The 21665-nt window shown below is 41.4% G+C and overlaps 1 protein-coding gene across 1 annotated transcript; it reads right to left on the reverse strand.

The window, feature by feature from the left end:
• Positions 1-1947: 1947 nt before the first annotated feature.
• Positions 1948-19888, reverse strand: LOC131230492 (heavy metal-associated isoprenylated plant protein 47-like). Its single transcript, XM_058226411.1, has 4 exons — positions 19777-19888; positions 19684-19742; positions 19436-19514; positions 1948-2252 (listed from the first exon to the last, which is right to left on the reverse strand). The coding sequence occupies exons 2-4, from the start codon at positions 19687-19689 to the stop codon at positions 1948-1950; spliced, it is 390 nt and encodes a 129-aa protein (XP_058082394.1). The 5' UTR covers positions 19690-19742; positions 19777-19888.
• Between the last annotated feature and the right edge of the window lie 1777 nt (positions 19889-21665).

Here is a 21665-nt window from a genome sequence, read left to right on the forward strand (position 1 = left end):
TAAGGCCCTTTTATAATGAAAGATTTGGTGGAAATGGCCCCACGTGTTGGGTTTTTACTATACTAACCCTATGAGAGGGTCTTTCTAAGCTCTAGGGCCCACTATGGGGTGTACAAATCAATATACACAATAGGATAGTTAGCCCTAATGATGATCTACGTATGGATATGATCGGCCCGCCATTTGGATGTGCCGATCGACAGATATGATGAGAAGTCTGTTCAACGGTCACCGATGGTCGATCGGGGTCGCGGCTATACGGATATGAGCAGAGAAATATTCTTACTCCACGTGTGAAGTTTGGTCACAAACCAACGGTCCGAAATTCTCAACTTTGCATAAGAGTGAACAACCCAATTCACTTAAATTCCAACTCCTTCCTTTAGGGTATTTGCACTTCTCATGCACTTGTCCTTCGGCTCAAGTTGAGCAGTTCTTGACAGCACCCAGGTCTGACTCCCACGATGGACGTCAAACCCAGTAAGACGGACATTACTTTATAATTTTGGAACTAGTGGCCCACCAATGAGCGGTCTATAGCTTGTTTAGAAAATCGGGGCATTTCTGGAATGAATTTGGTAGTAAGATTTCTCGTGGACAATAATTAGGGTTTAGATTAAATATGTTCATAGTGTGACCTATTTATAACTAGTGAAAGTGGAGATTTGGTCATGATTACTCTAAAGCATCGGTTTTAGGCTAAAAGAGTAACGGGATTTGATTTGGTCTATTAGTTAAGATCTGGGCCTTATCTAACTCAGCCCCGGTTAGATCTTTAATTTAGTCATGACTGTCTTGATTAGCTAGTGATGGGTCGACTAGATTTGGATCCTATGTGAGTAAATCATGGGGCTACACCTGATGATCAAGTGATCAGGCGGATTCGTTGGCTTCCTACGGTTGATTAATCCGATTTGTGCGGTTCTTTACTAGCTTCACCCCTGTATAGACTAACATTAAGTGCTGATGGTCATTTAAGTGATATTATAAGTTAATTAATAAAAAAAATTTAAAAATTTTTGGAAATCTAAAATAGTGAAAATCCAGGATGTTACAATTATTTTTTAAAATCACAAACTTTTTTAACTTCTTTATTTTTTGTTTCAAAATGTTTGTTTTTTTTTTTTTTTTTTTGTTAAAGTATCGATTCTTTATTATTGTTTAATTTTAAAATTTTCAATTCTTTCTAACTCCATTTTTTTAAAAAGCATTTCTTTTCGAATTTCTCAATTTTATTTTATTTTTCAAAATACAAACTCTCATTTTCTTTTTCAAAATATTTTCATTTTTCAACATTGTCAAAATTTTCACATTTTTTGAAATCTTTTTAATTTTCTTTTTCAGAATATTATTTTTTTCTCGAAATCAAATTCTTTTTTTTTTCAAAATTATCAACTTTAATCAATATTCTTTTTTTTTCCCCACAAAATAGATTTTTTTTTTTAAATCACGATTTTTATTTTTTCAAAATCTTGTTTTTTCTTAAACGTTGTTAAATTTTTTTAACTTCTCAATATATTTTTTTTTCTTGTCATATTCCAATTCATTTAAATATTAGTTTTAAATTTTAAAAAATTAATAATTTCCACTCATTTGATATAAAAATAATTTTTATTTATTTAATTTTATTTTTTTGCATTCAATCAATTGTTAAAAAATAATATTAGATACAAATATGTACAATTAAACCACTGAATTTGTATTAAAAAACAATTCTTAGACTAGAAAAAACATGGTTTTCCACCATATTCTTAAAAAAATGTCAAGGCGAAAGTCGTTTTACGACGGACCATGATCCGTCACAAAAGCAACTGAAAAGCATCGCCATTCGGTATTTTGGGTGGGAAGTTCCGTCGCAAAATTTGTGACGGATTTAGTCCGTCGCCAACTTACGACGGACCAAATATCATTGTAAATACGTCGTAAATCAGATTTTAGCGACGGATTTCAATCCGTCGTGAAATTCTGTGACGTTTGGACTGGATTTTTGAGAAGACGGGCGTAGCGACGGATTTTTTCCATTAGCAACGGATTAAATCCGTCGTTAAACCAAGCAATTTTTGGAAATGGGTCCTTCTCGGGCTCTGGCTTTTTGGGCTCTTCCTTTTTATGCTCTGGCTTCACCTCTTCTACACTGATAAGATTTGTGTAGCCCACCTTCCTCAACCGGCTCATCAAATCAATGGAATCAACTTCCTCTCCAACCACCACAACCTGTTCTTTCTCCCCGTCTATCGTCACCGAGATCACACCTGCATCAAATTAGAAAAATCATGTGAAAATCTGATGATTGAACCGATAGAATTGTAATTTTTATTTTACCAACAAATGAGGAGAGAATCACATTCAGTTGAAGCGATTAGACCTTTAAGATTGTCTAGTCATCACGACTTTTGGACTATGGCCCATCCAGGTAGCAAGAAATGTAATAGAATGTATTATAAGAGAAAAAAATTGCCTTAATCATTTTTTATATCTTAATTTTTAGAAATGCAATACTGCTAGTAAAGAGCTATAAGCTATAGTGCTCCTAGTTGCATTGGTTCACTTGGACAGTCAAATCAGTCTGTGAAATATCCTTTGAAATCAGAACACATTAATAGGCTACTATGCAAAAATCACACGGATTAGATTATCAGAGTGACGTTAGAGCGAGTGTATTATGTATTGAGTGGCCTGATGACTTTGAATCTTTTAATAAAGTAAGTAGGAAAAGAAAGTGGGAAGGACAACAACCCAAAGTAACCCTAATCATATTCTATATAGATTATCTAATCCATCTTTGATATGACCTTATTTTTATAGCGACCCTTTTTCCAATCCATGGATGTGATGGCAACCCATTGAGGTCCCTAACAAATACATTTTATCAAATTTGTTGATTGAAACTACTTTTGCATAATGATCTTGACCATCAATGTTTGAGGTCATTGATTAAATAGTTAATATTTGTTAGACAGTATGATGTTTTAATGGTAGCCTATGAAATGCACGTTGGACCTGATGAACAGTCTAGATCAATGGATTAGACTAACTGTCCTAATCGATGCAACTGGGAGACTATAAATTAATGTGCTCTGTGAGAGCACGGGAGCAATTCTCCTTGATTTATAATTAGTTATCTAAATAAAATTTATAATTTTAAATCTCAACCTTGTATGTTTTTTCTTCTATGCAATGATAAAACGTCCACAAATTTGTAAGGAAAATTTCCATTGACTATTCTATAGATGCCAAGTCAGGTTAGATCCACGTTGTTTCATGGAGGTTAGATAAGCATAAATGTGAGTATAAGGTAGCCCATCTACACCACCTTCCTAGCTAGTGGGCGTGAGATCCAAGATGTTGATCAGGTGGCATACAGTGTAGAGTTATCTAGCATAAAAATCAGGCTTCTACACTTATCATGTGGACCATCCTTATTTTGAGTCAGGGAACCTGGAAGATCAGACAATTGATGAACGTCTTGGATCTTGCACCCATATGCCATGCTGACAGATACGCTTTAGCTTTGCAAGGCTGTCTTAATCATACTAATTAGCTCCATAATCGTTCCTTATTATTAAAATAAGTCCTTTAATTGATGAAGTCAATGGATATTATTATATAAATAAGTGTTTTGTTAGAGTGCATGGGATCGGTTTCCACCCTCAGAGTGCATCCTAAATGATGATCTGAAATATTCGTCGTCTGTATTCTTATGCCATCTAGGCAGCACTAAACATTTGTTAAATCCATAGTTGTGCACGAAGATGGATAGTTCTTGGCCTATATTCAAATTCATGATTCGAGGGTCAGGGTCATCAATGAATACTATAAGACTATAACTTTTGTATGGTAGTAATGAAAACATGAATGGTTCAGATCAATCTTAGGGTGCAATTGGGGTGAAATCCTATTGTGGTAAGGGAGCAACTTGCCCTACCAAAACCCATAAAAATTAAGGAAAATCTAAGGTTATTTATTCTACCATTTAACAAATGAAAGGAATTATCTCCCTCTCTCTAGCACATCTAGATGTGCATATGCACGTCTCTGACAGGTTTAAAAGTCTCTCTCTCTCTCTCTCTCTCTCTCTCTCTCTCTCTCTCTCTCTCTCTTGTTGCGCAGCATGCCAATAACGCAGTGAACCGAGATCCAATATCCAGTTTCTCCCACAAACGATAAACAAGAAGAAATATAAACTAGAAGAAGAATCAAAGTATTCCAAACAAACCATAAGACAAAATATACGTGGAAAAACCCCAACAAGGGTAAAAAACCAAGGATGCAAACTTTCACTTTGAAGAAAACAATGGTTACAAGGCAATATACTAACCTCTTCCCTTGGAAGTAAAGAGAAAACACTTTGCCTACACCTTAGAATAACTCTCATAATACCTAAAAAAAGCCCTACGAACCCCTATTTATAGTTTAGGCAACTTCCCTTTTGCACCCTTGCAAAAACTGACTCAAAGAATCTACAGTCCGCATTAAATTCAGAAATGAATTTGCGTAACATCGATTGGTCAAGCGGACCATCAACTGGTCGAGCATGGGCCTCGATCGGTCGAGTACCGCGGAACCCAAAAACCGATGCTCGATGGACTTTGAGTTGAGCTAGTCCATGATTGGTCAAGTGGGCCACTCGACCGGTCGAGCGGCCGTTCAGATGTGGCTCAACATCTCAACAATCTCCCACTTAGATACACATCACCATAAACCTTCGTCTTCTTTATCTGGAGTGTACCACCTCCCCATTTTCAAGCTTGAAGACTAATGAAAGCTGAACAGATCTTCAGCTTCTCCCGTGTGACCGTCTTGGTCAGCATATCTGCAGGATTCTCACTTGTATGAATCTTCTCTAGAGCAATCGATCAATTTTCCACTAACAAACGTATGAAGTGATATCTGATGACAATATGCTTGGTCCTTAAATGAAAGGCTGAATTCTTAGCCAAGTGTATTGCACTCTGACTGTCACTGTACAACTTACAATCTGCTTGCTTCTTACCTAACTCTTCTATGAAACCTTACATCCACACCATTTCCTTGCACGCTTCTATAGCTGCAACATATTCTGCTTCCATCGTACTGATAGATACTATCTTCTGTAACTAAGAAACCCAACTGACAGCAACACTACCCAGAGTTAACCTATAGTGCTTCTTCTACTGTCGATATCTCCTGCCAAATCTAAATATACGTAGCCTTGTAGCTTGATTTCGGATCCACTATAGCACAACCCTATATCAACAGTACCTAACAGGTATTTGAGAATCCACTTCACAGCTTCGTAATGTTCCTTCCCAAGGTTGTTCATGAATCTGATAAGAACTCCCACTGCTTGAGCAATGCCTGGCCTCGTACTCACCATAACATACATGAGACTCCCAATAGCTGACGTGTATGAGACTTTAACCATGTAGTCCCGTTCCTCCTGTATCTTTGCACCTTGCTCCTTAAAAAGCTTAAAGTGGTTGGCTAATGGAGTGCTAACCGGCTTAGCACCTCCCATATTGAATCGATCAAGTACCTTGGATATGTACTCCGCCTGTGACAAACCAGTTTCTTATTTTCCCTGTCACACTTTATCCTCATGCCTACGATTTGTTTTGTAGTTCCTAAATCCTTCATGACAAATTCTCTAGACAGTTGTCTTTTGAGATCTGAGATGTTCTTCATTCTTGAACCGGCCACAAGCATATCATCAATGTACAGAAGAAGGATGATATACGACATATCAAACTTCTTCAAATAGCAACTGTCACTCCACCCATCCCTCTTCTCCACCAATTGCCCATGAGAAATTTCACTCATCTAACACACTCTCTCAACTTCAAGTGTGGCCCACCCTCTCATCTCCAATCTCAATCATTCATCTTTCATCAACCTCCATTAAAAGTGAAGGTAAGGCGCTAAGGAGTCCAAGGGAGCAAGGAAAAGGAAGATAAGGTGGGTGATTTTCCATTATTTTAAATTTTAGGGCCCACTTGTTGGTGGGACCCATTTGGATGTATGTGATTTAATCAAGAGGGCCCATAATGGCGGGGTTCCTCTATCTCACCGTGTATCTCTCTCTCTATCTCTCTCTCTCTTTCTTTCTTTGTAATGGTGTGGATCCCACCAATATGTGTTACATCTCTCCCGTCCATCTACATCAGACGGTGTGGCCCACTCTATTATAGGTGATGATCCGCACCATCCACTGTTTGGATGGGCCCAATGCATTTTTTATATATATATATACTTATATATATATATATGTTATATTTTATATAATATATATAATATATATAACATAATATGTATTATATATAATATGATATATATATTATATGCATACATATATATATATATATTGGGTGGGCCACGTCCATGTGGGACCCACCATAAGGCATGTAATTATCCACACCGTCCAGCGTCACTGGACGCTGGACGGGCGAGCCCATTTGTGTGCTTTATAAAAAAAAAAAAAAAGAAGAAAGGAGTGTGGGCCTCTCATGCAAGCCCTACCTTGATGTGTAGACGCAATCCAAGCCGTCCATCCTGCTCCTCAGATCATTTTATACGTTGAACTGAAAAATGAGGCTGATCCCATTTTCTGGTGGGCCATACCATGGGAACTAGTGGTACTACCCTTAAAATCCACCGTGACCCTTCTAATTGCCAAAAATATGGCGAATATTGGACTCCTTTGGTCGGTCTTGGACCAAGGAATCCAATGGCTGGTATGGATCTGGCTGATGTGGGCCCCGTCTGTGGAAAACCACAGAAAATCATTTTTTTTGCAAAAAAAAAAGAGAAGAAGAAGAAGCAGCAGCGCTGCTGCTGGTGTCAGAGCGCCACAGGCGCTGCCTGCGCCCAGCGACGGACGGACGGACGGACGGCTGGCTCACGGTCCGGTTGTGGGCCCCACCTTGGTTCCTTTTGACCATCAACACCGTGCATTTGCTGGGTACCGACGGACTGGCCGTCCACTCCAAAAATCAGCCGCAAACGGAACTCATGCGGGCCACACCATCTAAAATCATGTAAAGACATGTCTAAGCATATAAAAACACTTGGTGGGGCCTACCTGAAATTTGGATGCGACTGAAACTTGGTCTGTGCCCTCAGCCAAGTGGGACACACATAATGAGTGGGCTGGATTGTGGACCACATCACGGTGGGCTCCCTATCCACGTGTAAAATAAAATAAAATAAAATAAAAATAAAATAAAATAACGGTGGGCTCCCTGACCGTGTACTGGGGATGCAAAAATAACGGTGGGCCCCACCCACGGTCCGTGTGACCTTATGAATAGTTTGGGTGGAAAATAAACATTCCAGTGGGCCCAGTCCAGTGGGCCCTACCTTGGTTCAAGTAGCTTTATGAACAATTGGGTGGAAAATAAACATTATGTTGGGCCTTAAGTTGGGTGGAAAATAAGCATTATATTGGGCCTTAGGCTGGGTGAAAAATAAGCATTATGGTGGGCCCCACTTATGTAAGTATTGTAAACCACACCCTCCATTGGTGTGGGCTCCATCAGGATGCATGTGTTTCATTCGACTATCCAACCATTTTGGAGATATTTTAAGGCCCATTGTGGAGGCCCATCTTCATGTATTGGTGATCCTTATTGAGGCCCACCTTGATTTGTATAAGGCCCATATTATGAGGCCCATTGTAATGTACACAAGGCCCATGTGACTAGGCCCATGTTGATGCATGTGTAGCCCGTCATTGAGGCCCACCTTGATATGTATATATGAGACCCATGTATGGGGCCCATTTGATGTGTTGGAGGCCCATAGGTCAAGGCCCAATAGGACATACATAAGGCCCACTGATAGGCTCATGCTTGCAGTGTAATTCCGCCATGGTATATGTGTTGATTTTGTAATGGGCCACACCTAAGGAGCAATGCTGGTTTGACGTCCACATTGAATGGATAATGTTGGTTAAATGTCCGCATTATAACTCTCCCTAAGGCCCACTGATAGGCCCAAACTTGTGGTAAGTAGGCCGTCTAGGCCCATCTCCATTATACCTAGAACCCATCCCTTATTACATGTTTAGTATAGATGCATGATTCATGATCATTCGCACCATATGTATGCCTGATGTGAGGAATGACCGATCATAGCATATACCTTTGGATAGACTGTTTATGGGGCTCCCTGATAGGCGGAGTTGCCTCATATAAGTGCATGGTATATACAGGGCTGTTGCATGACTGATAGTATGATTCATGCACTTGCATTTGTGTGATTATAGTTACTGTATGCCCTAGCGACATAAGGGCCATAGCCTCCACAGATACATCGTGGATGGCAGGATTGGAGACTGGAAATATTTGATTCTAGCATACGGGCACCATAGATGTCCCTGGGTGAAAATCCCTAAACCCGATGGTACCAGAGGATGACTCCAATGTCGAGACCGAGTGGATATATGAGCGCACGAGGGCCGAATACTAGGAGGCCGTGTCTCCCACTGTGTCGTGGTCGGTTGGAAAGGAGTGTGGCCTTACTCGCCCGAGGGTAGGGGGCAATACTAGGCTGAGTTTGACCAGCTCACGAATGGGTCCGCTATCGACGTGCCGGATAGGTATTGGCAGACTATTGGTCAGGCGGATAGTGAGGTTTCTTACGCTCACTTGGACTGTGCGGCTAGGAGAGCGACAGTGCCATTTGGAGTGTATTGAACCCCGGTGATTATCCAGAATGAGAACTGTACTGATACATGATGAGGATTGGCATGCTTGAGTTGCATCTCGCATCGCATGGCTGTGTATGGCCGATAGCATTCATATCTTGCACCGTATAGCCTTGATACGGCTAATTGCATTCATGTGCTCATCACCATGATTCCGCATTACTCTGACCTTGCATTTTGAGCACGTTTGTATTGCGCACACACTCACACCACCCTCTAAGCTTTCTATAAGCTTATGCACAATTGATGCGTGCAGGTGACGCCAGGACGCAGTCGCAGCCATAGTCTCACTGTAGTTGGAGCGTGCAGCTGAGCTTCTAGAGTTTCGCTTCTTTTGTTACATTGTATTTTTCCCTTTCTGTTGTATTGTACAAAAAGTTTTTGATCATATTGGATTTTGTGGTGGTGTTCTTGTGGTTATGGTTTGTGGGTTATGCTTTTGTTATGCTCATTATGAATCAGACTGATGATTTGAAACCCTCCTTGTAGTATCCCAGGATCGGAACCTGGTAAATGGGTATCGGGATCCGAGAACGGGGTTCTACGGAGGCTGTCGGCGCCGGATTCGGTGATCGGGAATTTTGTGAGCCCGGTTTCCGAGTTCGGGGTGTGACAGCAACAGTGGTCTGCATGACATCTCCTAAAGCTGTTTCTCGATATGAAACTGTCAAACTTCTTGTACCACTACTTCGAGGCCTGCTTCAAGCCATATAGACTCTTCTTCAGTCTACACACCTTGGTCTCATTTCCTGGTGCCACGTATCCTGTCGGTTGATGCATATATATCTCTTCTTTAAGGTCCCCATAAAGAAAGGTTGTCTTAACATCTAGCTGCTCTAGATGTAAGTCTTCTGTAGCCACTATACTCAAGACCATGCGAATGGTAGATATTTTCACTACCGATGAAAATATTTCTGTGAAATCAATACCTTCCTTTTGTTGAAACCCTTTCACGACCAATCTAGCCTTGTACCGTTTCGAACCATTGTGCTCCTCCTTCAGTTTGTAAACCCACTTGTTATGAAGAGCTTTCTTACCCTTCGGTAAAGTGACTAGCTCCCATATACGATTAGACTCAAGAGAGTCTATCTCATCATCCATGGCCTGCTCCCACTTAACCCGTGTATCTGATTGTAATGTCTCTTCAAAACACTCTGGTTCACCATTATCTGTCAGCAGTAGATAATGTAAGGAGGGTGAGTATCAGACCGTGGGTCTCCTCTCCCGAGTAGACCTCCTCACAATCGGTGTCTGTGGCTCTACCTCATAATGCTCCTGTGTATGATCATCCTGTGGCTTTGTAACACCCGTGTCCGGTAAGTCTTCCAACTCTATGAATTCTTTCTCCTCGGCCTTATTTTCCTAGACACTGTCCTTATGCATCACTTTTTCATTGAAGACTACATCCTTTCTTCTGATGATTTTTCTGTTTTCTACATCCCAAAATCTGTAGCCAAAATCATGCTGCCCGTAGCCTATAAACGTGAACCTTCTGAACTTCGCATCCAGCTTGTTTCTGTACTCTGCATCAATGTAAACGTATGAAGTGCAAGCAAACACTCTGAGATGTATAAGGTTCACTTCTTTCCCAGCCCACGTTTCTTCTGGTAGCCTACCATCTAATGATGCTGAGGGACTTCTATTAATGAGATATGCGGCAGTATTCACAGCATCTGGCCAAAAGGTCTTAAGTAACCCTACATGTAACCTCATGCTCCTGGCGCGCTCAAGGATTGTCCTATTAATGCGCTTAGCCACACCGTTCTGTTGTGGTGTCTCTGGAATTATTTTCTGATATTTGATTCCATTTGCTCCACAATACTCCTCAAATCTCTTATCAAAGTATTCTCCCCCATTATCTGATCTGAGACATTTGACCGTTTTACCTGTCTCGTTTTCTATCATTACTTTCCACTTCTTAAATACATCAAATACATCAGATTTGTGCTTTAAGAAATAAACTCACAGTTTTCTACTAGCATCATTAATAAAAGAAACAAAATAATACCTATGCCAGTCCCCACACATCAGTGTGTTCAAGCTCCAATAGATGCGTCTTTGGAGCGCGTCTTGTCTTATTGAAGCTTACCCTCTTCTGCTTGTCATACACACAGTCCTCGTAGAATTTCAAGTCAATAGACTTCAGCCCTGGTAGCTTCTCTTTTGACAATAACACTTTTATCCCCTTCTCACTCATATGTCCTAACTTCTGATGTCATAACCGCTAATTCACTCCAGTTATGCGACTGCGAGTGAACTATACGATCCTGAAGTCACGTATATAGCACATTCCTTTTTGCCTCTAGATATCACCAAGGCACCTTTTGTGATCTTCTAGGAATCACTAGTATGGTCGTCACATATCCGGTATCGGCCAACTGCCCCATTGAGATCAAGTTCCATTTTAAACTCGGTACATATCTGACATCCTTTAATTTCAAAGCCGTTCCGTCTTTCTGATTTATATGAATGTTTTCCTTTTTAACAATACTGCATGACTCATCATCACCCAGATAGACTCTCCCGAAGTCATCTGATACATAATTACGCAAAACTTCCTTATATGAAGTGGCATGAAACGAAGCACCCGAGTCTATAACCCAAGACTTATTCCTCGTATAAAGAGACATGATCAACGCATTTGTGTCACTCTCCTCAGATAGATTCACTGAATCCTTCCCGCCTTGAGAGTTTTCTTCTTGTTTCTTGAGTGCCCTGCAATCACGTTTCATGTGCCCCTTCTTCCCGTAATGCCAACACTCGTCTTTGTCTTTCGGTCCCTTGGACTTCGTCCTTGACTTAGAACGTCCGTATTTATTGTCTCCTTTGTTCAGCGATCTTCCTCTTCCTTCAACTCATGATGCCTTTCTTCTAGATTTTTTGTTAAGAATTAGACCGGCCACATCATCAAATTTCAGCTTTGTCGAACCTGAAGAATTTCTTACAGCAATCACCAAACCATCCCAACTGTCTGACAAATTGGACAAGATCAATAATGCCCTAACCTCGTCCTAAAAAATAATGCCAATGGATTCTAATTGTCTCTTGACTATATTGAACTCATTTAGATGTTCAGTCACGCTCCTACCATCTGACGTCTTCGTGTTGAATACTGTTTCATAAGATGAACCTTGTTGGACACTGAGGGTTTTTCATACGTGGTGGCTAGGGTTTCCATTAATTCTTTTGTGGTTTTCACTTTTGATATATTGAAGGCAACGCTCTTAGACAAAGAGAGTCGGATCATTCTTAAATTCTTCCCATCCAATAAAAATCATTCATCATCTGTCATCTTTTCTGGTTTCTTCTCTTTTCCTCTTAGAGGAATATAGAGATCTTTCTGATACAGATAATCCTCCATCTGCATCTTCCAGAAGGTAAAGTTTGAACCATCAAACTTCTCAATTTTAGTCTTCCCTTCTTCTGTCATCGCTCCCAATAGAACTAAACCAATAGCTTTGATACCAGTTGTTACACAACATACCAATAACGCAGTGAACCGAGATCCAATCTCTAGTCTCTCCTACAAACGATAAATAAGAAGAAATATAAACTAGAAGAAGAATCAAAACATTCCAAACAAACCACAAGATAAAATATGTGGAAAAACCCCAACAAGGGTAAAAACTCACGGATGCAAACTTCCACTATGAAGAAAACAAAGATTACAAGGCAATATACTAACCTCTTTCCTTGGAAGTAAAGAAAAAATCATTTGTCCACACCTTGGAATAACTCTCATAATACCTAGAAAAGCCCTAGGGACCCCTATTTATCGTTTAGACAACTTTCCTTTCGCAACCTTATGAAAACCGACTCAAAGAATCCGCAGTCCGCATCAAATCCGGAAACGAATCTGCGTAACCTCGAATGGTTGAGCAGGGTGCTCGACTAGTCGAGCGGACAGTCGACTGGTCGAGCATGGGCCTCCACCGGTCGAGTTTTGCGGAATCAAAAAACCGATGCTCGCTAGACTTTGAGTCGAGCTAGTCCACGACTGGTCGATCGGCCATCCAGATGTGGCTCCACATCTCAACATCTCTCTCTCTCTCTCTCTATATATATATATATATGTGTGTGTGTGTGTGCGCGCGCGCACACGCTGAACACATTGATTAATTGATTACTTGTGCAATAAATTACTTGTGCAACTGTTGTTCCTCTATTACTTTATATTGCTTCAACGTGGGGTAGATGACGCAGGGATGAACGTGATGATGATAACTACTCCGAATCCACGGAGCTTCTCTGGACTCCTCACAGAGACTTCTCGAATCCACGAGGAAAGAAAGCAGAAAATAGAAATAAATTCTAAGAAATTCGAAATTGATTAATTGATGAATAAAAATGAGTTCACAATCCTTTAAATAGGGGTACCAAGCAATGGAAAAGAAATTAGAATCAAACTACAACTCAAACTCCTAGAATCCGCGACTTACTATAAATAGTAAACTTACTATTTATAGATGGTCGGGATGTCTACTAGTGCGCAAGGTTTTCAGCTAAAAATAGTAAGTGTCCTATTTGGCTTCACCAAACCGTTCTCTTAATTATTCTAAGCTCTTTTCACGTTGGGCGTAACTCCTAAAGCCCGACGGATGAAGAGTTATAATCAGACTAAAACTTACTATTTATAGTAAAAATGAAATTAAAATAGGGAAACGACCATCGATTCAGGGGTTTTTTACAATTCCAGGCTGTGCAACCTAACATAGCTGGGTTGGTTGGCTAAAGTAGCTCGTTCTACCCTAAAACCATATATTTTGCGTTAGGTAACTCATTATGGATTGCGAGATACGCCCGATCTAAGGTCCGACGGTCCGGATCACTTCTGTTGTCGACCGGGCCTTTTTTGATCCATCTTGGCTATGAAACTGTCCATGACCCGCTCTACATCAGTCCCCTCCACTTCAAAAGAACTCGTCCTCGAGTTCTCATCATGCTCTGGTTTATGATACTCGGTCAGGTCCGCGACGTTGAAAGTCCGTGAGATTGCCATGTCATCTGGAAGATCAACAACATAAGCGTTGTCATTGATCTTTCGAATGATTAGGACGGGTCCAATTTTCTTATTTTTTAACTTGTTGTACATCCCGGTCGAAAATCTCTCCTTATGCAGATGGACTATAACGCGGTCGCCCACCTCAAACACTTTTTATCACCGATGCTTGTCCGCTTGTTCCTTGTACTTCTCGTTCGAGGCATGTAGCTTGGTCTGCACTTCTGGATGAATGCCCATGATCTTGTCTGCCATATGTTCTGCTGCAATGCTTGTGCCTGGGTGCTTGGGCAGAGGGACCAAGTCAAGTGTGTAGCGAGGCACTTGTCTGTAGATAATTTGGAACAGTGATCTCTCTGTCGAGCGATTCACCATCTTGTTGAATGCAAACTCTACTTGAGACAAAGCCAAATCCCACTGCTTCAATTTTTCTCCTGAAATACAAAGAAGGAGGTTTCCCAATATGCAATTCACAACTTCAATCTGCCCATCAGTCTGTGGGTGGTAAGCATTGCTGAATTGAAGTCGTGTCTCGAATTGATTCCATAAAGTCCGCCAAAAGTGGTTAATGAACTTCGTGTCATGATCGGAAGTAATGGTCTTGGGGACCCTGTGTAGTCGTATGACCTCTCTGAAAAATAGATTCGCCACGTATGTTGCATCGAGAGTCTTCTTGCATGGGATAAAGTGTGCCATCTTGGAGAAACGATTTACCACCACGAACACTGAATCCATGCCGTGTTGTGTTCGTGGGAGACCAAGCATGAAGTCTATTGATAAATCCTCCCAAGGACCGTCAGGCACAGGTAACGGGGTGTAGAGGCCTGTATTCTGAGATTGCCCTTTAGAGGTCTGACAAACATGGCAACGTTGTACGACTTTTCCCATATCGCGTACTAATTGCGGCTAGTAATACCGCTCTTCCACAAGAGCTCGCGTCTTGTCTCGCCCCAGGTGTCCACTGAGGCCACCTCCATGTAGCTCCTGAATAATCTGCTCCCTCAGAGAACTTTGGGGGATGCACAATTGATTCCCTTTGAAGAGAAAATCGTTCTGTATATGAAGGTCATTGGGGTGACCTTCTTGGCACTTCATCCAAGAATCTTTGAAGTCTTCATCCTCGGCATACAGCTCCTTGAGATAGTCGAAGCCGATCACCTCATTGCTCATCATAACAAGTAGTGATGCACGACGGCTAAGTGCAGCAGCCACCTTGTTTTGCTGCCCTGACTTGTGCTTCAGAACGAACGTGAATTCCTGTAAAAATACAATCCATCCAGCATGCATACGATTCACGTTAGTTTGACTATTAATAAACTTTAATGCTTGATGGTCAGTGTATAAAACAAACTCTCTTTGAATCAGATAATGACGCCAATGTTGCAGTGCCTGAACAACTGCGTACAACTCAAGCTCATAAGTCGACCACTTCTTTTGGGCTTCGTTGAGCTTCTCGTTGTAGAAGGCTACCGGCCTACCTTCCTATGATAATACTCCTCCAATTCCAACGTATGAAGCGTCACACTCAATCTCAAATAATTTGTTGAAATTAGGAAGTACCAAGATCGGTGTTGTAGACAAACGATGTTTGATCTCATGAAAGCTCTTGTCAGCTTTATCGGTCTACTGGAACAGTCCTTTTTTCATGCAATCTGTTATATGCGCGACTATGATGCTAAAATCTTGCATGAATCGATGATAGAAAGTCATCAACCCGTGAAAACTCCTCACCTCATGAATGTTTATCGGGATCGGCCATTCCCTAATAGCTCGCACCTTTTCATCGTCTACACGAATGCCTGTGGACGTTCAACAAATCCTAGAAACAAAAGATTGTCAGTTAAAAAACTACACTTCTTTAAGTTGAGGTACAACTTGTTAATTTATAGGACCTTCAACACCTGCCTGAGATGTTTCCTGTGCTCTGCCTCATCCTAGCTATATATCAATATGTCATCAAAATATACTACCACAAATCAGCCAGTGAACGGTTTTAGAACTTAATTCATCAAACGCATAAAAGTACTTGGTGCGTTCGATAGGCCGAAGGGCATGACCAGCCACTCATACAACCCTTCCTTGGTCTTGAATGCCGTTTTTCACTCATCACCGGGATGAATACGAATATGATAGTACCCATTCCTTAGATCTAGTTTAGAGAACACCTTGGCCCCTTCTAACATATCGAGCATGTCGCCCAACCGTGGTATTGGGAACCGATATTTGATAGTAATTTTGTTGATTGCCCGACTGTCGACACACATGCACCGGCTTCCATTTTTTTTGGCGTTAATAATGCTGGTATAGCACATAGGCTCATGCTCTCTCTCAGGAGACCCTTATGGATCAATTCCTTCACTTGCCCTTGAAGTATCTCACACTCCTTCGGACTCATTCGATAATGAGGGCAGTTGGGCAGGCTAGCCCGAGGGACGAGGTCTATGTGATGTTGGATGTCTCTCATGGGGGGCAATCCATTAGGTAAATCCTCAGGCCAGACTTCTTTAAATTCGTTTAGCAATAGTCTTAAACTTGGAGGGATGTTTGAAGGTTCCTCTTCCTCGCCCTTCACCACTACAGTGTATACCTCACCAGTTTCCTTGGATTCCTCCATAAAATCCCGAATGGTCAAGAGGGAACTCCCTTCCACTTTAGAGGCTTTAGTGTGGTTCTCTGGTGCCATAGGGGCAAGGATTATTTTTCGACTATCCTTGACGAATACGTAAACATTATCTCGTCCCCGATGGGTCACATCACGGTCCGACTGCCAGGGTCGACCGAGTAACATATGACAAGCTTCCATATCGAACACGTCACAAAGTATTTGATCCTTATAATTTTTGCCAATTGAAAATGAGATAGTACATTATTCAGTTACCTTGGTCTCATTCACCTTTTTTATCCAGCCAATTAAGTACGGGGAAGGATGTTTCATCGCTGGTAGTCGCAACTTGTCCACCATCACTCTCGAGACGATGTTCTCGCTACTACCACTGTCTATGATCACATCATAAACCTTTCCATTGACGGTGTACCGAGTACGAAATATATAGTGTCGTTGTGGATGTTGTAATTCCTTTCATGAGGTATACAACAATCGCCTTACAACTAGAAATTCACTACGATCCTCGCCCGTCATTTCACACCTGCTATTTTTTTAGTAGTTTGTTCATGTTCATCAAAGCAATGGTCTTCTTCTGCGGCTTCATCTTCAGTGCCCCCTTCGTTTATAGTCAAGTGTGCTGTGGGACGTTGAGGACAAGTATTTGATAAGTGGCCTGGTTGGCCACAGCGGTAACAATTGTTCGACCTTGACCGAGTATAAGGATTTGGAATCCTACTCGGACCCGTTGTTGTGGGTGCTGCACGTTGAGGTATGGATGAGTCGCTTCCCGTATCACGGTTTGTGGTTGTAGGAAGTTGAGGACTGAGTCTTTTCCTTACGGCAGCACTGGATCCTGCGTGGGACCCGTCATGGGGGGTCGAGTTGAAGGATATGGACGAGCAGGACCTCTTGCAAATTGTGTTTCTGCCCTACCCGCCAATTGAACTGCTTCATCCACAGTCTCAACTTGGTACATCTAAACTCGGTCTTGAATTGTTGGTCGCAACCCACCTATAAATCGTGCCACCTTTTGTGACTCAGATTCTAACAGATAGTTTCGTGTAGCCAGCCGTTGGAATTCTTCAGTGTAATCTGTGACTATTCGATTTTCTTGTCTGTAATTTTAATATTACTAGAATAATATTTGCTCATAATCACTGGGGAGAAATCGTGATCGAAGAAGACGTCTCATCCGTGGCCATGATGAGATGAGTGCCTTGTTCTGGTAGGATCGTGAGAGTTGTAAGTGATCCCACCATGCAGAAGCACCAGATTTTAATTTAAACACTACCAATTTTATCCTTTTATGATCTGACACGTCCATGTAATCAAAATGTCTCTTTACTTCGGTTAGCCAATCGAGAAAATCTTCTATAAGTAATAAACCGTTAAAACTAGGAAGTTCAGCCTTACCTCGATAGTCTCTTTCAGCACGATCTAGATGATCACCTCCATGGATTGGTCGTCGGGCAAAATCCACATTAAGGTCCTCGTCGCTAGAACTTGAATCATCTGGTGTAGCTATACGGTTTGCCATTGGTAGTGCTCTACGAAAATCGGGGTTGTGTCGTACAACAACCATGGGTGGTGGAGCCACCATGGGTGGGGGAGCAAACAAAAGTGGTGGAGCACCGCCTAGGGCTCTGGGCGGAAGTAGCGCATCCGCAAGACGGTCGAGAGTTGCCTGCAGCCCTTGTATGGTCAACTGACTCTCCCGGCGGAAAGCTTCCATTCTTTCTAAAAGATAACGAATCCCTAGATCACCGTCCACAAGATTTTGATTCATACCTTCATTGTTTGCCATCGACCCGAGGAGAATCCTCGCTTTGATACCAATTGACATAGGGATAAACATGATGATGATAACTACTCCGAATCCACGGAGCTTCTCTGGACTCCTCACAGAGACTTTTCGAATCCACGAGGAAAGAAAGTAGAAAATAGAAATAAATTCTAAGAAATTCGAAATTGATTAATTAATTAATAAAATTGAGTTCACAACCCTTTAAATAGGGGTACCAAGCAATGGGAAAGAAATCAGAATCAAACTACAACTCAAACTCCTAGAATCTGCGACTTACTATAAATAGTAAACTTACTATTTATAGACGGTCGTGATGTCTACTAATGCGCAAGGTTTTCGGCCAAAAATAGTAAGTGTCCTATTTGGCTTCACCAAACCGTTCTCCTAATTATTCTAAGCTCTTTTCACGTTGGGCGCAACTCCTAAAGCCCGACGGATGAAGAGTTATAATCAAACTAAAACCTACTATTTATAGTAAAAATGAAATTAAAACAGGGAAACGACCGTTGATCTAGGGGTTTTTCACAATTCCGGGCTGCGCAACCTGGTTATGCTGGGTTGGTTGGCTAAAGTAGCTTGTTCTACCCCAAAATCATATATTTTACGTCAGGTAACTCATTCCGGATTGCGAGATACGCCCGATCTAAGGTTCGACGGTCCGGATCACTTCTGTCGTCGACCGGGCCTTTTCTGATCCATCTTGGCCACGAAACTGTCCGCGACCCGCTCTACATCAGTAGAGCATTTTGATAGCTCTCATGGCTCGTAACCATGAGGTCATGAATTTAAATCTTATCTCATACATAAACAAATACATAAAAATTCTTGCATTTCCATAATGATGGGCTTGGGGATTCAACTACTTTTGTTAATTCAAACCAATTATAAAATTCATGAAATATAATGCACGATGAGATATAAAAAGTTAAACACATTCATAAAATGATGACATTTTCATTTTGGCATAATTAAATATTTCTGATTCATTTGATGCTTTGTTCATGCCACTCAGAATGTGTGTGTGTGTGTGTGTGTATCAGGACACGTTCGCGGTATTTTGACAATTCGGGCAACGTTCTTGTGCCCCGAAGAAACAATCATGTGTGACTGAACATGTATGCCATGTTTAAGACTGCAGACAGATGCACTTCTGATGTAGGTAGGTCATACATGCATGACATGATCACTGGCATGCCAGTGATTGAACCGCAAACATGCATGCAGAAACCATGTTGGCAAATCTGCCCGTGTAAATGCACCGAATTGGAATTAAATTAAAATAATAATAATAATAATAATAATAATAATAATTGCACCACATAAATTGAATTTAATGATAATCACCTTCTGCAGACGCAGCGATCTCCATTGCCTTGGTTCGGCATTTCTGGCAATTCATCTGAACCTTCAAGGCTATCTTTTGCTGCACAATCAAGATCATTCAAACACCATCAGCAATTTGTTCTCTCTCTCTCTCTCTCTCTCTCTCCTCAAAACACAGAATAATTCACAAGAGGCAAATCAGATTACAAAGAAACAATCAATAATAAAAGAAATGATATTTGAGCGATATCCAAGATTTCAAAACATACCTTCATATTGTCTTTGTACTTGGAACGAGTTCGTTAGACAACTGAACAAAATTTCCAAACTCCTCGTTAGACAACTGAACAAAATTTCCAAACTCCAACAAATGATGCTCTTTCAAGAGAATCTGTGTGGCGTGGATGAGAAGATGGCCCTCCCTTTTATAGGAGCGGATGAAAGAGTGTTGAAGATTCAGCGAGCTTCTTCTACACGCGGGCCCCACATACGAAGAAATAACGCTTTGACTTTTTCGTTAGCTCAAAACCGCGGGCTGGTATTTTGGGTCATGCAACCTTACACATACCATGTTTACCGGCGTGCAGTAAATCTTAGCCGTGAAGGAGGTGCAATGTGATGTATGTGTGACATCCAATCTGTCCATCATCTGCGCTAACTCATGTTAGGACATCAGCCCAAGTCAGGCTGATCCAAAACTCAGGTGGGCCACAGCATATGGAACAGTGGGGATGGGATGCCCACCAATGAAATATTCGTGGGACCCACCCTGTTGTTTTTATGTCATCCAAGCCGTTCATAAGGTGAGTGGCACTATGATCATCTCCTGATCCGAAACTTAGGTAGGGCCCACTTGTAATTCGCTTATATGTCCGTCTTCTCGAATTGGAGGTGTCTCACCCGATGAGCAGACCAGCCTGAATTTTGCATATGATCATCTCCATTGCCAAGTCACCTTATGCATTGATGAACATGCTTGCCAAGTGGGCCTATTGGTTCTTCAATCCATATCGTTGATCTGATGGGCTGTGCTGCAAGAATATCCCAGGCTCGAAGATCCTAACCGTCCAGTCAGTGTCATTCAAGAAACGGTTAAGGCCAAAACTTGGACAGCCAGGGCCTTTCGATGGGGAATTTTTTGGGGTATTTCCCGTTTAAGTGGGCCCATCAAATCATAGGTCCAGATCATCGAACAATAGCCACGGATTTGCATGCTGGACACGTTCGGCACAATTCAGCTTCTCATGCATCATCTGTGACGATTATAACTACGAAAGACTCAATGATCCATGGACCGCGTTTACACTTGTAGGACGACTATTACATACCAGCGACCTGGTCTCAGTGCCAATCAACGGTCATGCAATTATAATATAAAAAGCAAAGGATCTGTAGACGTCGATTCGAGTTACGCACAATCCGTATGTACGAGTTGAAAGTCAGCCACAATTTTCTACGGCTACCAAACTCCTTCATATCTATCTATACGATATTACTTACCGATCATTCTATCTCCATACACGTATTGTCACACATGTAAAGAAATCCACCCTTTTCGGCTTTAAGGTCCCACATTGGATGGGTCATGTCTTGACATCACACTGGTCAGATGATCCTAACCATCTGTTTCAAGGACTTTTGATGATTAAAGATGGAAACTTAATAGTATAACATAAATTTTTTTAAAAAGAAAAATCTCCTTCAATTGATCATTTGAAAATTGTGATTTAAGGGCATGCTCTAGACATGAATGGTCCGGATCTCGCACAATCAGGCCACCTGTATTGTTTGGTCCCTATCCCGTTCAGGTTGTTCGCATGGGCGTGCGTGACGACATATGAAAAGCTTTGCTAATTTTTCAGCGTGTAGGAGCCTTACGCATCCACCTGCGGATCCATCATTTGAGCTTTCCATCACGTGAGGTACAGTGCATAGATCGGCCGTTTCGCACCTCAGGTGGGCCACATAATATGAAAAAAAATAAAAAAAATTTAAACGTCAATTTACTGTGGCCCACCTAAGAGTGAAACTGCCCAAATTCATAGGAAGAAGAAGCAAGCACTGTTTCCAGCCCCAGATCACACACATATTTGATATTTGCACGTGTGCACACATGGATGTGTACGTCTCTTCACGCCTATGGAGTTAGCAAACCTTTCTTCATGAATGTGTCGCGCTAATTAACATCCATGCGTGAGAGCCATACACATTTACGCATGCTAACACGTGCAGATATGAAACATGCCAGTGT

The sequence above is a fragment of the Magnolia sinica genome, chromosome 17, assembly GCF_029962835.1.
Source record: "Magnolia sinica isolate HGM2019 chromosome 17, MsV1, whole genome shotgun sequence".
Classification (NCBI taxonomy): Eukaryota; Viridiplantae; Streptophyta; class Magnoliopsida; order Magnoliales; family Magnoliaceae; genus Magnolia; species Magnolia sinica.